Source organism: Ciconia boyciana, chromosome 8 (genome assembly GCF_034638445.1).
Source record: "Ciconia boyciana chromosome 8, ASM3463844v1, whole genome shotgun sequence".
Lineage (NCBI taxonomy): Eukaryota > Metazoa > Chordata > Aves > Ciconiiformes > Ciconiidae > Ciconia > Ciconia boyciana.
Genome location: NC_132941.1, coordinates 58,894,660 through 58,910,936, shown reverse-complemented (window position 1 = coordinate 58,910,936; position 16,277 = coordinate 58,894,660). Strand labels below are relative to the sequence as shown.

Here is a 16,277-nt window from a genome sequence, read left to right as displayed (position 1 = left end):
ACATTTGATACTAATTTAGAGCTCAGTGCTCCCATCCTTAATTAAAGTAGCATTTTAGTTTGTAAATATGTTCATATCAGTGATACAGGAGAATCAGTACATGCCCTACTACACTGATAAGTTTCAACACTTGTTCAAAATGAGGGGGGAACAGTCTTTCCCATTTAATTTAAGATCTGGTGGAAAAGATTTGAGTTAGGATTTTATCATAGTTAGTCTGCTCTTATTCAACTCAGTAATAACACGGGGCAAACTGAATAACTAGACATTTCCTTAGGCTGTGGTCAGATGGGTTTCAGCTGCTTGCTTCCCTTTGGGAAGAAGAGGTAGGGCTGGGGGCATGTCTATCAGTACGATGCAGGATGCTTGCTATGCCTGGAAGAGCCGTTCTGGTCCTTGCGGCCTCGCAGCCAGGGGCTGTTGGAAGTAGGACAGCTTTCAAGAAAGAAAGCAACAACTAAGGGCCTCGCTATGTTTCTGCAGTCCTGAAGAAGCTGTAGTCTGGAATAGGAAGCAGGCAGAGGAGAGGACAGGATTTCCCGCGCTGCAGGACGCGGTGGCTCTCTCCTGGGGCACAGCGCAGTGCTGCCCGCCATTGTTCACGCTTCCCTTGCCACCTGTCAAGTCCCCAGGGGACTTGCAGTACTCGAGACTGCAGATGTCTCTTGGCTGAACCTCAGGCTTGTGTTTAATTACGCTTCTAATTTCATACAGGCTTGGTTAATGTTTAGTCAAGGATACAAGACTGACCGTTGCTCTTTTTAAAAAAAAATATTTCCTTCAGATATTTGTACTTATTATAAATATGTTCTTAATATTGTATTTCTTAGAAGTTTATCTGCCCAAGTGCTTGTACATCATTTATCAAACATGCGGAAATAGGAGTGAATAAATGATTAACTCTTTCTTCCTCTTCAATAACTTAGAGTTTGGTTCATTAACGTAGAGTTTGTTTTTTATACTTAGAGAAATATTTGCTGCCTTGGTCTCTTAAAGCTTCAGGTGGCTCACTCATGCCGTATTTTGCAGAGCAGTAGTGTTCTTTTCAATGTGAAATAGTCAGTCAATCCCAGGTTTCACAAAGCCTGGAGTTATTCAAAGTCAGAGTTTCTCTCCAGAATTGTTAGTGGCAACAGCAAAGGTATGTGTTTGAGATTAAACAGTAACCAGGTGCTGTGATTTAGCCATCTAGTTTCTTCTGAAGTGGGGAACACTTGAGGTTTGGCTTTGCCTGTTGCTTCTCTGAAGGTGCAGTGTCCAAAGGGCTGTTCTGACCTGCTGAAGAAATACCCTGGTCTTGTTCTGTTCCTGCCTCTTCCCACAGCATCTTCTGAGAGAAGCGCCCTTGTGTGGCAGTTGGAAAGTTTTGAGCAATAGCGAAGGTTGCAGAAAGGAGGAGTTTGGGACCGTTCCTAGCCCCAGGGGTGTGCTGAGGTAACGTGCTACCTCAAGAGTGTTTGATAGACAGAAAATCTGGCAAATTATCAGTGTGGTGGGAAACAGTTGTTACCTGCTTTTCTTGAGGCACTAGTAGAGCAAGACTGTTACAAATGGATTTTAGCATATATGATTTCCAGTTCCTTCCACAGTTACAAGCACAATGAACTTGATTCGAACATGAAAAACATTGACAAGTGTGTTTGCAAAGAACTGAAAAAATAAAGGAAGCATCAGACAGTTTGACTTTTGCTTTAATAGCCTTGTGCACCAACATTCCCATGCACAGGACTGCTTGTTTGCTCAGCTGCTGTGTACAGAACAGTTATACTTGGTGACCTCTAGCAAGGTGTAAGTAACTGAGGAACTCCATATGTCACAGTTCCATGGCCGCAAAAAGTTGACCTGGGAAGAAAAAAAATACTTTAATCAAGATTTATTTATCTATCTTCCACCAAAGAAAAATGAAAGGTTGTCAGCTGTCACCTTGAGGGTTGTTAGTTCGATGCGTAATCCCACTTAAGCCTTCCTAAAAGCCTGCTGTACAGAATATTAGCATCTGCATATTAACAGTAACAAGGTGAATCTCCTTCTTTTGGGGACCAGCTGTAAAATTTAAGTTTTAATACATGAACAAAATCAATCTCTAGATTCACAAATATAGAGCTCTAGATAAAAAGTCAGAAAGGCATCTTGTTAAGCTCCCTTTATTTAGGCTAGGTGCTTAACTAGATTGCCCCAATCAAAGCTTTGCAGCTTTTTTTAGGAGCTCACACTGAAAGGGATTTCATCAGCTTCTCTAAATAATCCATGCCAATGCCAAACTATAAGGAAGTTTTTTTCCTAACATCTAACCAATATTTCTTCTGTTGTAAAATACATCAGTTAAACCTTGACCTAAACCCAGTGGATATGTAGAATAGTTGACTAGGACCCTTCACAGACAGCTCATGTGTATGCGTTTATGCTCCTCTCCAGGCTTTTCTTTATTGAGAAACACATTTCCTTCAGCTGTTCTACACAGATCAAGTTTTCTAAATCTCTTTTGCTATTTTCCAGACTTCAGTCTGTGTGCAGTGTTCCTGAAGTATACTCTCCAAACTTGAAAATGACCCTGCTTCTGGTTACAGTCTCACCCCAATTATTCAAATTAGAAAAACTACTCCCTAGATCTTCTATACAATAATCCTGGTAATGCACCTGGGAATGAGACTTGCTTTACCTTGGTTTGTAATTGTTTTGCTGTGGCAAAACAGTATACATTCCAAATTATTCACTTCTGTATTCCTTTCCAGGCAGTTAATCCCTGGTTTGTACTCGAACATTTGATTTTCTGTCCAAGGTGTAATATCTTGTCCTTGTCATTACTGAAATTCACATTGTTGTTTGCAAACAATGTGTCCAATTTAAGACTATTTTTCAATCCTGTCTCCCAGAGTTTTTGCACTCCTTTCCCATTCCGTCTGACCTGTAAAAGGGATATACTTACCTATGTCCATCTTCTCCATGAATTATATTGACTGTTTCTGCTCCCACTCTTGCCCAGAGCAGAGTAAATATGGTTTTATTCCAGACAAATTCAATTTTTTTAGTATTTTTTGGGTTAATTTCAACATCAAGGTATTTTGTATAAACTTGGTCTTGAGAGATTACTCCACTGCAAATAGAATGAAGACAGCAATGCTAAGTTTAACAGTTTAGAGATTACTGAACTAAATCACCTCCTCCACAAGATTTGGGGTTTCCCCTTTGTTACAACAGAAATTTGCACTTTTGCTGTTCTTTGGAACAGCACAGGACACTGGACCAGGACTCTGGGGTGTTATGCTCTGAACAGGGAGAGAATGAAAAACAATACTGAAAACTTTAAATGCGCACAGGGCAGGAGACCACCAGGAGATGATAAGGGTGAGGCTGGGGCTGCCTCCAGCGCCCAAGCGTGCTGTGTTTGGCAGGTGTCACTGCAGGGAGAGCTCCAGGCGAGGTTTTCGGGGAGGATTTTCTAGATGAGCTGGAACTTCTGTGGTGCTTTGGTCTGCATGTGCACAGAGGATGGTGGGAGAATGCATGGAAGCGCTTGTTTCAGAGTAGGTACAGAAGGCAGTCAGAGCTGCTATTTTGGTAGTCAGTGGGAGATGGTACGCACTGTGAATGAAGCTCACTGGCCAGACTATATAAATGTGCCATTTATATAATAGTGATGGCTTTTAATATATCCTAGGGAGGAAGGAAGTATCCACTTTGCAAATTTGATAAGTTCAGGCATAGGACTGCCTTGCATGAGATCATACAGCAAATCACTGGCAGAGCAGAGAGTCTTGTCAACACGTGGAGTGAGTATGCTGACGTGCGTGTTGACATGCTAGTGTGGGAGCAGTTGTGCTAAAGTGCATATGAAACGGGTGAGCACTGTATGAATTACGTGCATTCCAGATGTGTACATTTGTGTGTTTTTTTTTTTAAGAGCAACTCAGACACTCAGACAAACACAGGACTTCCATTTCCTTTTTACAACCACCCATCTGCCCTCATGGATCTTACCTATGTGATAACTTTTTTCATATCTGATATTAAGCAGAACGTCTGCAACACAGAGTAAGTGTTTGCACTGCTTAAATATGTGGAAAATGTGTAGATTAATGTTAGCAGCATTAAATGCTATAGGAAAATATTAATTTACCTTACCTGGCAATTTCATATTCTTTTGTGTTCCCCTCTGTGTCATGGAAAACTAGGTTTATGTCCCCCCTCAATGTCTTTACAACAGACAGTTTGATAAATACTTTTTGTTTCCAAGCTGCACAAAGAAAAGCAAAATAAAACTAGATTGTCATTGATATGAAAGATCTAAAAATGCTAGTATACTGGAAATTTCTTTTTTCCTAACTGGAATTCATTTGTGTTAGCAAATGAAAGACTCGGTGAGCTTGAATTTTGATAACTAATGTAGCATTTTTTGTCAGAGATGTTAGCAGTTGTTTATAGAAGCAACACAGGTTCATGGCTGTAAATGACATCAAGGCAATCACTTTTCAAACGTGAACAACTGTAACAAGCCTTCTTCACTTACTAGCAAAAGGTGGGTCTGCTGCTGTATTTAAAAAATACTTTTGGTTTACCCTCTTCAATTCAGCTGGGAATCTGTCAGCATAGTGCCCCATCATTGGACATCCCTCCTGTGGACATGGGAAACAGTGTCCCTAGGGAAAATAAGAGCATCAGTTAATGAGGAGTATTTTTTTTCATCCTAGCTCTGATAAAATTAAGGATCCAGATGCTGTTCTGATCTTGCAAAGCTGTGGCAGTGCTGTATGTTTTCATATCTTACAACCAAAACCTGATAAACTTGCTTCAAATAACAGCTCCTGCACCCATGCATATATCAAGAGGGTGTAGAATGAGCAGGCTTGATACCTGTGTGGATGATGGCCTGAAACTCCCTAGTTCAAATATTTAGAGTCTAGGACAAAATATAAGCCAATTTTTCCTTCCTAGTGGAAGGGAACTTGCCTGCCTTCACATTGCAACACCATATGGGGGCAAAAAAAAGGAGCATCATTCACAAGTGCATTTATTTAGGTACTCTAATCAGTGCCCAGTGTAAACTGGAGAACAGTCAAGGATTCTGGAGGCTCCAAATGTCTCTTCTTCCAGCTAGGAATCAGTAGGATAGATACAGCTAACCTACGTGCTCTTTGCATGAAGGTTTAGGGTGAGAATTGCATGGGGTTTAACTCTTTTTCCCCTATTTTGGCGATATCATCTGTGCTTCAGGGTTCACTTTCCAGAGTGGAATAGTTGATGGAGCCATTGTATGCTGTGCGTCACTGCGCGCTTCCTTCTACCAAACCACACCATGAGAGCACAGCCACCAGCATCCAAGTGCTCTGTGCACGTGGTGGGACCTATCGTGAGTGCAGAGACCTGAATTATTTTCTTTACAGCTCACCCATTCCTGGGCTGATATACTTACTGACTTAAAGGATTTGTATGTTTCACAGGGATATCCAAGGAATCCGGTGGGATGGAGGATACTTTCAAAATAAAACTCATGGCTGCGTGAGTGATGGCACCCCCCAATGATTGCAGCATCTGTTGGAACAAAGTTTGTGAGCATCCATGAAATAACCTCCTGTTCTCCTGTACAAGAGTTGCACTTGCCTCACCATGGAAACAGCTGAGGCATGGAACAGAACAGCAGCACGGTCTTGTAATAATTTTTCATCTGAATTTACATGTTTCTAGTTGTAGTAGAAGTTACTGTTTTGTTTGTGTTTTATCCAGAGAACCATGTGCTAGTTACCCCAAGATTTTAAGTGGGATGCATTGGTCTGCTATGGCATAATATCCCCTTTTAAGAAGACAGCCATATATATATATATATTTATATTTATATGATATGTCACAGCAAGATGACACTAATTACAGTTTTAAAAGGCTTAACAGAGCAAAGAGAATCCACCAGCCTTCTGCTGACCTCTCCAAAGCCTGTGAAGAAAGAGAAGTCTCAGGTGGAGAGGTGAGGCATGTACAGTCCCTGAAACAGAGTGCTTTTGCCTAATTCATGCCTTACAAATCGGATGCTCTTTGCAGCATCTGCAAGAAACCAAAGGTGGTGGTGTCATGCCACAGGTTTGGTCATGACACTGACCTGCCTCAGCCTGGAAAACCTCCTGCTGGGGTGTTTGGACTTGCAGACTCCCTGTTCCCTGCTTTTGTGTGTTCTGCGGGTCCAATTTCAGAAACTGTGGGGGAAACGTTCTTTTCTACTCCTTGCCAAGTGTCACCTGTACAAGACCTGCACTGCTGAGATATTACACATGCGTTGAAGGTGGCAATGGAGATCAATCAGCGTGTAGGCTGCACACAGGGGACACGTTTCATCCAGGCATTTGCTGGGTTTTGTAATGACCAAAGACAACAAGGATTGGTTGCTAATTGCTTGAGGTTTTTACACTAAGTTTGGCTTTGTTTTGTAATGTGTGTACCAAAATAAAAGCAGATCTGGCCTGTCTACCTTTATTGTTGGACAGAAGATTCCAAATCACAGAAGCAAAGCTTAGGCCTGTACTATACCTCCTTTCCCTACAGTATTCCCTGGGGAGCACTGTTCTGATCCAGCCTTTATTGTTTCCTATTTCCTTTTCTTACTTATGAGTAAATAGGCAAAAAACAATTTTGTTTTGCCGTTTTCTCCCACATGGACAGTTACTTTCACAGTTCACATTTCAGGATTGAATGAAAATAAAGTACTGTGCATGTTGGGAATGTATGTTTACCTGCAATGATAACTTCAACATCGCTTTGTTTCTCCTCTGGAATTAAGTCGGTGCATCCAGGCATCACAGTTCCTCCGTTTGGGTAAAAGTCCAGGTGACCGGCGGTGTTATACATTCCAAACCCTGAGATACACATGTGATGATGTCAGTGTCTTGGTGACGTGCCCATCCCTGCAGATATTTACTTGCACGTGAACACTTACCCATGGCAGGAAAGTGAGCAGCATTACTGTGAATAACATCAACAAAGTTTGCATCTGAAGGATCCAGTCTGACCTCGGGAGGAGTACCTTCAAAATAGGGGCCAGCCGGGTCTAAGCCTAAAAAACCCCCACATTTATTGGTTGAGGGAGGGAGAGAAGTGTTGCATGTGTTAATATGTCTTTTGCCACCTTACAACATCAGATGTTCAGTATCGCACAAGGCACGTTGAATAATAATTATGTGAATTCTAAGTTAAACGGAAAAAAATGTGCAATAATATGGTTTTGTGAACCTTTCTGCAAACTTATTACAACAGAAGTAAAATATTTTCCAATAGACAATATAATGGCATTGCATTACTATGAAGGAGGCATTTTATTACCTGTGAGTTTATTACTGGCCTGTAAAGCTTTACGAATAGGAAAAACTACGGATTCTTGATATGTTGCTTTGTCTTTGTGTAGGGTGTGATATAACCCAGTGAATGACAGTAATGTTACAAACATATTAACTATGTTTGTCCTTCCATTAAAGTCTTCCACTAAAGAGTTTTTAAGCTAACTAGAGAAAGAAGATGTGATAATTACCCTTGTTTCTCAGAAGCATAAAGTTTGCCTGCTCTCATGCAAGGTGGCTCCAGCTCTGCCAATAATTTAATTCCGGTCTACAGACCAGGATGTTGCAAGTTTCTTTCCTTCAGAAATGTGCTGTGTTAGCTCTGTTAGGTGAACTGTGCTGTGTTAGGTGAACAGCCTACCTGTTATCCGTCTGATACCTGGGATCCTTCTTCCCGCCTCTCCTGCAGTATGTGCTCCCAGACTGTGGCCAATTAAATGGATTTCGCAAGGGCAGTAGCTGGAGGTGTTCTGATCGTTAAGGTGGTGGTGGTAGGAGACAAGAACACAGGCTTTAAATAGCAAGCAAAGAGGATGTCTTACATTATGGGCCTTTGGGAACATCTAGACTGATTTCCTGCATAGCAAACAGGGTCTGAGTTCCTTGAGTTAATTATTGTTTAAATTACCCTAAGACTTGATAGAAAATGATCCAATCTGGAATTTTAAATCCCTAGTGATGATGGATTCACTGTTGTAGAGTTGGCATATGGTTATCGTATTCAACTACCTTTGGAGACAAAATATGAACCTTCTTTCTCATTGGGATCACCCCCTAATTTCATCTTCCATCACAATGATCTTATTTTGTGTTTATTTACTCTATTATGGAGCGCTTTTTTATCACGTCTGTTCTCCATGTGTCTGCTTAGAATATGTGATCGTATCACGCAATATTTTCACTGACAAGCTTAGGTAGGGGCAACATTCTTTCTCTTCTTTGCCAAGCGTCACCTGTACAAGACTTGCACTGCTGAGGTATTACACATGCACTGAAGGTGGAAATGGAGATCAATCAGCGTGTAGGCTGCACACAGGGGCCACATTTCATCCAGGCATTTGCTGGGTTTTGTAACGACCAAAGACAACAAGGATTGGTTGCTAATTGCTTGGGCTTTTGTAATGCGTGTACCAAAATAAAAGCAGATCTGTAGTATTGGCCTGTCTACCTTTATTGTTAGACAGCAGATTCCTCTGAATACGTTTTACTGCAGTACTTCCATTTACAGTGCAGCTTAACTTTTCCTAGCGTCAAACTCCAGAAATTTGTAAATTGGGGAAAAAGAAAGAAAGTCTAAGGATCATTTATGCATTTTTGCAGTGGAAGAAAGAGAGGCCTAGACTACAAATGGTGCAGTAATTGAGATATTAAATGAGAAACTGAACCCATCTTCAAGTGACCTGGGATTTGTACACAAAGAGAGATACAGCAGCAAATGCGTGAGGCTAGATCTGAGTTTCCTAGGTGGAAGCAGTAGGTTGTACCCCAGCAGGTTCTGGGGAAGTGTTCTTTGATACTCAGGCAATCGCGAAGTTGGTGTTTTGCCTTGTGGGCTCTGAACCATCTCTCGCAGCACTTCAAGATGGACACCTACTGACCAGCATCAAGCCTGTAGCCAGGCAGGGTTCTGATTTTCAGCAGTTATAAGTAGTCAGGAGTCTTTCTGAAGTCAGCAGGAAATGCTGATACTCTTAAACTTTGCAGCTGAGCAGCTCTGTGCTATATGTGTAAATGCGAACACTTGCCTTCAGGAACATGAAGTTCACAACTAGAAGGCAACTGGACAGTTTATCGTGCCTGTACGCAGCATATATGGCATTACCAAATGAGCCAGCTCCTGCTCGTTTCAGTGGTGCTAAGCTGAGATACTGATTTACTTGTAGCACACGTACATAATGCTGGCAAAACTCTTGTAAGCACTGAACTCCTAGGCCTTGCCTCATTTCCGTTGAATGCCTTCTTGCCTGTATCATGCTATGGAAATGTTGCCACCTACTGGTCTTTAATTAGTTGGCGCTTCTTTTCAACCACATTAGCTTAATTTGGGTCTTTTGTGGCTGTGAGTCCTTACAGTCCTTATTAATCCTTGATAATTAGTATAATTAGCTGGCTCTCAACTGCATGCATCGTACAGCTCTTCCTGAAGCGCTGGCTGACCATACTGGACAAGGTTCAAAATCAAAGCAGCAGCATCATAACCCCACTAGATCCACTTAAGAATTGTAGGTGGTAAAACCATGTCATTTACCTGTAAAGTTTTTATGAAATAAGCAACCTCAGCCCCAATCACGCGGATGTTGTTCACTGCACTGATGTAGGTGCCTTTTGCACCTTCTTTCCAATCGACAGCAATGCAGTTGATATTTTCCACTTCCAGTAACAGCTGATGTGGGAACACGTAAAGCAAAGTATTTAAGGAAACATAATAACAAACACAGATTCAACTTAAATCAGAATAAACATTAAAAGGTAATATAATCATGGATTTTCTCATTCTTTACTAAACAGGACTCTTCACTGTAGCCTGTACCACACTGAAACACACATCTTCTTACAAAACAGAATGTAACAAGACATTAATCCAGAAAGTATCAATTATGAAAGACTGTAATAAAAATATTTTACTTTATAAGTGATTTGTATACATATTTGAAATAATTTGTAAAAGCCACACAACTGCACAGTAGCTGCTATGTGCAGTATGTGACTTTCTTTGAGGGATGTGGGTAGTTTAGCTGAATAGTATAGGAAATAGACTTATTTACTAAGTGTCTTTAAAACTGAGAAAGATATGTCAGACTGGAAAGGTTTGGAGCAGAGTAGAAAGTTTCTGTTTCAGCAAAGAAAGCTAATGCATTGGTCACTTCAGTACTGGTCACTGTCTTGCAGAGATCAGTGATTTTTCCACTGGAAAAATCATGTCTCAAAGTCTGCAGCTATAGCTTTCTGTGGCTAAGCCTTATTTAAGGTTTGAGAAAGAACAAGGAGTGGAAACAAAAATTAATCTATGGTAAACAGCTGAAAGTGAGTGACAAGGAAAACAGAAGCTTGAAGTGGTGGTGCACTGAATCCTGGATTCTCTCCTTGCCTGTAGGCACCATAAACACAGTCTGTAGTGTGGAGAGGCAGATAGAATTGCTGTTTCTTTTCAACTGAAAAAAATGGAAATTTAGTATTCTAGATTAAAAGTTTTCATAGATTTATGAACAAAAATAATGATGCAGATCTGTGACTTCGTACTCAGTGGTCATCTTTTTCTAGCTTGTCCTTTTCCCTGCCAGCATGGAAGAAGCGAAACTAGAGTAGATTTTGCTTATCTATCAGAGCCAAGGCTGTCATTGACACAGCACACTCTGCTGGGCAGAGTGCGCTAGCTCTGTTTTGTGGTAGCTTCCACATTTCATATTTGAAATCTTTTTTTCATTGCACTCTGTAATAAAAAAAAAAAAAGAGTTTGTTTTTTCTGTTTTTTTTTGTTGTTGTTTTTTTTTTTTAAGAACTGAATGGTGGTGAACCAGGATATTGTTTGTAGATTGAAACTTGAGCTTTACAACTCAGGAAGGCCTTTTGGCTGAAGGACAGTTCAGTTGCCCCTAATGCCCCTCAAATTGCCCCTCAGCACAAGAAGGACATGGAGCTGTTGGAGCGGGTCCAGAGGAAGGCCACAAAAATTATCTGAGGGCTGGAGCACCTCTCCTACGAGGACAGGCTGAGAGAGCTGGGGTTGCTCAGCCTGGAGAAGAGAAGGCTGTGGGGAGACCTTATAGCAGCCTTCCAGTACTTAAAGGGAGCCTATAGGAAAGACGGGGACAGACTTTTTAGCAAGGCCTGTTGTGACAGGACAAGGAGCAATGGTTTTAAACTAAGGGAGGGCAGATTTAGACTGGATTTAAGGAAGAAATTTTTTACGATGAGGGTGGTGGGGCACTAGAACAGGTTGCCCGGAGAGGTGGTAGATGCCCCATCCCTGGCAACATTCAAGGTCAGGTTGGATGGGGCTCTGAGCAACCTGATCTAGTTAAAGATGCCCCTGCTCTTGCAGGGGGGTTGGACTAGATGACCTGTAAAGGTCCCTTCCAATCCAAAGCATTCTATGATTCTATGATTCTGTGAATGGGAGAAGCAGTGAATTGGCATGTCTAATGCAATATTCTGAGACCAATGTAGAGGCTGGGGACATCTGTGTTCGGTTTATTGCTTTGATCTGATCTGTAGGGTTTGGGGACGGAAATTCTGTAGACAAGCATAATGTCAGAGATGACCAAGAAGCCTTGACTATGCTGCATCTTCCAGACTGGGAACATTTTGGCTTTTGTGAAATTTACTTCTTGGTTGGTATCTGCTACTACCTAATGAATTGCAAAATGGAAGGTGATCATTAGCACCTAAAGGATACTGACAGATCGTAGTCACAACTGCTGATGGAAATCAGAGGAGACTCTCTCATACCAAGCACATTTCTACCACCCAGCCTTTTTTTCCAGTGCTGCCAAATCCATGAATGATGAAGGAGGTTTTCCTATGCAAGGAAAAATGTGAGTTTTGGATGGTTGAGGAGTTTATCCCTGAGATCACCTGTATGTAAAAAAAAAAAAAATTAAAATGTTTTATCTATTCATACTTTCAAACATTTTAAAAAAGTCAGCTAGGTCATCCCCTCTTGTAGGACTCGAGTGACTACTGTGAATGGGCAGAGTCTGTGATTTTTAGAACCCAGGGACCCCTGTATCTCGCCTTTCTCCGCTCCACCATGGTTTCCAAAGATGTTGTGCCCATGTGGTTTCTGCTGCTCCTATGCATTTTGCTTAAGGCAGAAAGAACCCCCTTATGTGGAATATGAAGCTGCCTAAAAGGGCCATGTCGCACAATGCCTGTTGGCCTGACTTGGACAAGTTTCTCCAGGGAGCAGCCCACAGCTCCACATGTCCTGGTTGCCCTTTTACTAACCTCAATGTGCTTCAATGTGCTGCTCTGCATCTAAGCAACAGCTTTTTTTCTGAATAGGTGAAGTTTCTATGCCTGTTTTTGTCATTAGCTACTCCAGAAAGGCTGAAAGAATTTCATGCAAGAACTGCATGTAATAGGGGTGAAGCTGATCTTCATACATTGCTGCAAGCTGCTTAATTATATATTTTCCTTTTACTCTGAGAATGATCTCTGACCATCTGTATTGTTTTCAGACAAACACAGGGTCTGTGATGTGAGCTCAGGGAGTTTGGGCATGGAAGGGCTGTGCCCTAGATCACAGATACATTTAAGTTTAGTGGCTGGGAAGTAGTGCAAGGTGTATTTTGACTTATTTTGTCAACAACAGAAGTGCTGAGTAACCTGCTGCTGAATGTATCTTGTGTGCTCACATGTCCCTGCTCTGCAGATCATAAAAGTTTGTTACAGCTATAACTTATCATCCTTAGAGAGCCTGAGTTGGATTCTCAGCACGGCAACCAGGATTGCTGTAAGCAATGATGTCTGCAACGGCAGTGATGGCATCATAGTTCATGCCAGAGAAATCCTAAATATCCCTGTACAGCTCAAGGGACACCAGCTCTGGGAGCCTGAAAGGGTTTTAGCAGCCTCACAAGCATTTGCTGAAGTGATGTGGTCCCAGCCCCTGACCTTGCAGGTTCCTCCGCATTGCTCCACTCAGTATTTCAGAGCATAAGCAACTTGAGTCGTTCTGTCTTATTTTCAGAGTGCAGAGAGGCAGGTAAGAATATAAAATCACTCAGATTTCAAGGTGGAATGTGGGTTTGGAAATTGCATAAAATCAGTCTTCTTCAGACTTTTATTTTTAAAAGTCACAATATCTTCCTAGCTCAGCTTCCCTGTAAAACAGCCGTATTTGCTCTCCTATCTGAATACTCAGAAGGCTGTTTATTTGAATGAGTCTTCAACTTTCCTCAGAGACCTAAATGCCTGCAAAAGGTAGTCTGCCATAACCCATATCCTTGTGTGGGAAAATGCCAGGAAAGCTGTTGTGTCCTACAGTTCATTCACATTTTTTTTTCGAGCTTTACCCCAAATAGCTTCAATATACATTCATTACTGTACCTTCAAACTATCTTCTTGTTCTGACTTGTTTGCCTATGATAAGTGGTGTAGACTTTTTAACAAGTTAACAAACATTTATAGGTTTAGTTCATTCTTGATGTTAAAAATAAATGTCACCTGTGAGTTATTTCCTGTTTCTCTGGTGTAGAGAGAGAAGCTCAGGTTCATATGTTCTGGAGAGTCAGGCAAACCTGTCAGAAGTCTCCCTGGTATCCCAGACCAGGGTGGGTCATCTGTAAAACAGCCAAGCCTGGGGTAGCAAACTTCTTTACCTGGAGTAGAAGCAACAACTTGTTTATCTTTTGGACTCTCTTATGCTTGATGATGGATTTGAGACTACAACTCTGAGGAACAGAAAACTAAGGATTTCATTTTATGATTAATTTTGAAACTGAGATTCATTATTGTTTCCTTTATGGATATTTCCTGAAGCAGGTAACATAAGAGGAGGTAAATAATTTGAAGATAAACCAAAAAAAGACCCAGACACTGTTTTGACACTATTTTCTAGGCCTGTAAAGGATTAATTCAATTTCTTTTAAAAAAGTCTTTTAAGAAGTGCTTGTTAGAATTGCTCCTGCAGGCTTCCTACTCCAAAGCATTGTGTGTCTCTGTGTAGGAATGAAGGATATTGACGCAGTAACCTTGTCCTGTGAATGAAATGATCGTTTCTGTCAATATAGTAGCTTTTTCTAGATCAAATGGGTCTCTTGCTCACTAATGCTCAACTTCTATGTTTTAGCACTCTCTGTTGTGTTAAGCACCCTGTTGCTGAGCGGTTCTTTGTATACAGCAGTCATGTAAAGACAGCTCATGCACTGTCTTGATAGAAGTAGGACACGTGACTTTCTGTGATTTTTCAGCACAGTTATGTCTCTTGTATTCTTAATAATAAAATTTAAACAGAGCAGAGCCTTTTAGCATTAGTTCTATGCACAGTAATAGACATTGTCATACAATGACAAACAAATCATACTATAACTTCAATGTAAAAGAAAATACAAGTTGTCATCTCCTATGTATTACTTCACCTGAATTCACCTTCTAGTGGTAGTTTTTATAGATATAGTGTCTCACCTGCTGCTGTGCCAAGGAGATAAAATGCAATAATCCACATTCCAGCCACCTAAAGCAAATTGAATATACAGGTTAAGCACTTTATTTAGAGTGATTTGTCCTTTTTAAAAGAGTGTAATACAAAGAGAAATGCAAAGACCTGCACCGGAAAAGGAATAACCTCATACACCAGTCGGTACACACTGGGGACCCATCAGCTGGAAAGCAGCTTTGCAGAAAGAGAAAGACCTAGAGGTCCTGACGTACACAAACTTGACCGTGGGCCAGCAACATGCCCTTGCAGCAAAGGCAGCCAGTGCATCCTGGGCTGCATTAGGAGGAGCGTTGCCAGCAGGAGGAGGGACGTGATCCTTCCCCTCCGCTCAGTTCTGCTTGCCTTGCACTTCTTGCACAGCCAATACTGCATGCAGGTTGCTGAGGGAGTGAATCAGATCATGAGGTCCTGACTTTTGCCAGCCGTGAGGAGATAGGTAGGAGATGTGGTAGAATAAAGACAGTGATACCTGTAACTTGGTAAAGTCTGCATGCTTGACAGCTTCTCTAGGCTGTTTGTGCTGCTTTTAACCAGGACTCCTTGCATTTCTGCACCTTCGTATCCCCCGCTTTATTCAGATTCCTTTCCTCTGCACTTCCCTCACTTGGCTTTCCCATGGCAGGGGTTCCATGTATTTCACCATTCTCCTCCCCTCCTGTTTTCCTCATTCACTGTTATCAATTTCCTCTTCTTCTAGATGTTTCCTATGGCACCCGCCTCCCATTTTCCACATACTGCTTTTCTTGTAAAGCAAAAATTTTGAACTGCCACCCCTGGCCACTGAGATAGATCATTAGAAGTAATTAAGAAAAAATGGTAAATTTAGTAGGTATAAAACTTGCTATGTGGGAACCTGTCTCTAAGGGATATTTTTAGAGAATTGGCAATGTGAAAAAGCTAGAAAACCAACGCTCCAAAGGTCATTGATGCTACCAAATGCTCTCAGAAACAAACAAGAAACAATTGGGAATTTCACAGAATTTGTCCTTGACGTTTGTGTGTCAAATGTCAGACAGGAGGCATATGTGATCTGCCTACGTGCTTTTCTTAGTGGAAGTTGGATTACTTGGCTGTAATGACGTGGTTTCCTAACCAAGCCAAATGGAATCAGTCAGAGTGCAGAGAACGTGTCTCTGAGCACTCTCTAATCAGCTCTGAAGTCCCTGTGTGGTAAGAGCTCGTTGTTTATGTGGTAGGACAGAGGAGCAAGGCTGAGTATCTAAGCAGTGAGCTGGAGTGGGAAAGTGCAGAGCTGAGAGGAATCATGAAATTTCCTTGGAAATATAATTCTGTTCCCAAGTCTAATATATCCATTGATGTAGTTAACAGAGAAGAAAACTAGCTGCTTGAGGAGAGTGGAAAGATGGCAGTGAGTAAGAGTAGGAGGGAAAAGGATCAGGAGTTATTCTAAGCAGCTGGTGACAGACAGAACAGAGAGGTCCTAACTGTTAGCCAAAAGGAGCACCTCTGTTCAGCTGGAATATCTGTCAAGAAATACCCATCATCATGATGAGAACCTGATGACAGTGCAGGAAAATCACAGAAAATGTGGCTTATCAAATGATAAGCTCTGTGGGATTTGTCTATATTTAATGGAGAGCGCACATACTCAGGAGATGTATAGTCCATGTTGGCAACACTATGGCAGGAAGGGTAGTATAGTTTCTTTTCAGACCTAAAATCTGAAAGGCAGCTAATGAGTAATGATTTTAGAAAATGTGGGAGGTTGTTGCCAAATAAAAGTGATCAGTAGTTTCCTTTCAGAGGTTCTTCCTTTGAAGACAGAAAATAGAAATGAA

The 16,277-nt window shown here is 41.4% G+C and overlaps 1 protein-coding gene across 1 annotated transcript; it reads right to left on the bottom strand.

Annotated features, from left to right (window-relative positions):
- Nucleotides 1-1,778: 1,778 nt before the first annotated feature.
- Nucleotides 1,779-15,146, bottom strand: LOC140656140 (pancreatic lipase-related protein 2-like). The gene is made up of 13 exons (XM_072871474.1): nucleotides 15,033-15,146; nucleotides 14,445-14,493; nucleotides 13,485-13,639; nucleotides 11,766-11,891; nucleotides 9,565-9,699; nucleotides 7,678-7,786; nucleotides 6,920-7,036; nucleotides 6,717-6,839; nucleotides 5,411-5,529; nucleotides 4,508-4,637; nucleotides 4,123-4,234; nucleotides 2,927-3,094; nucleotides 1,779-1,842 (listed from the first exon to the last, which is right to left on the bottom strand). Exons 1-13 carry the CDS (start codon nucleotides 15,144-15,146, stop codon nucleotides 1,779-1,781), a joined length of 1,521 nt encoding a protein of 506 aa, XP_072727575.1.
- Nucleotides 15,147-16,277: the final 1,131 nt, after the last annotated feature.

Excerpts from the sequence above, each read along its gene's own strand:
- LOC140656140 (XM_072871474.1), bottom strand. The coding sequence starts at position 15,146 with ATGAGGAAAACAGGAGGGGAGGAGAATGGTGAAATACATGGAACCCCT. Across the intron at positions 13,640-14,444 it reads TCTCCTTGGCACAGCAGCAG|GTAAAGAAGTTTGCTACCCC; the intron begins GTGAGACACTAT and ends CTTCTACTCCAG. Across the intron at positions 4,235-4,507 it reads AGCAGACCCACCTTTTGCTA|CTTGGAAACAAAAAGTATTT; the intron begins GTAAGTGAAGAA and ends TTCTTTGTGCAG.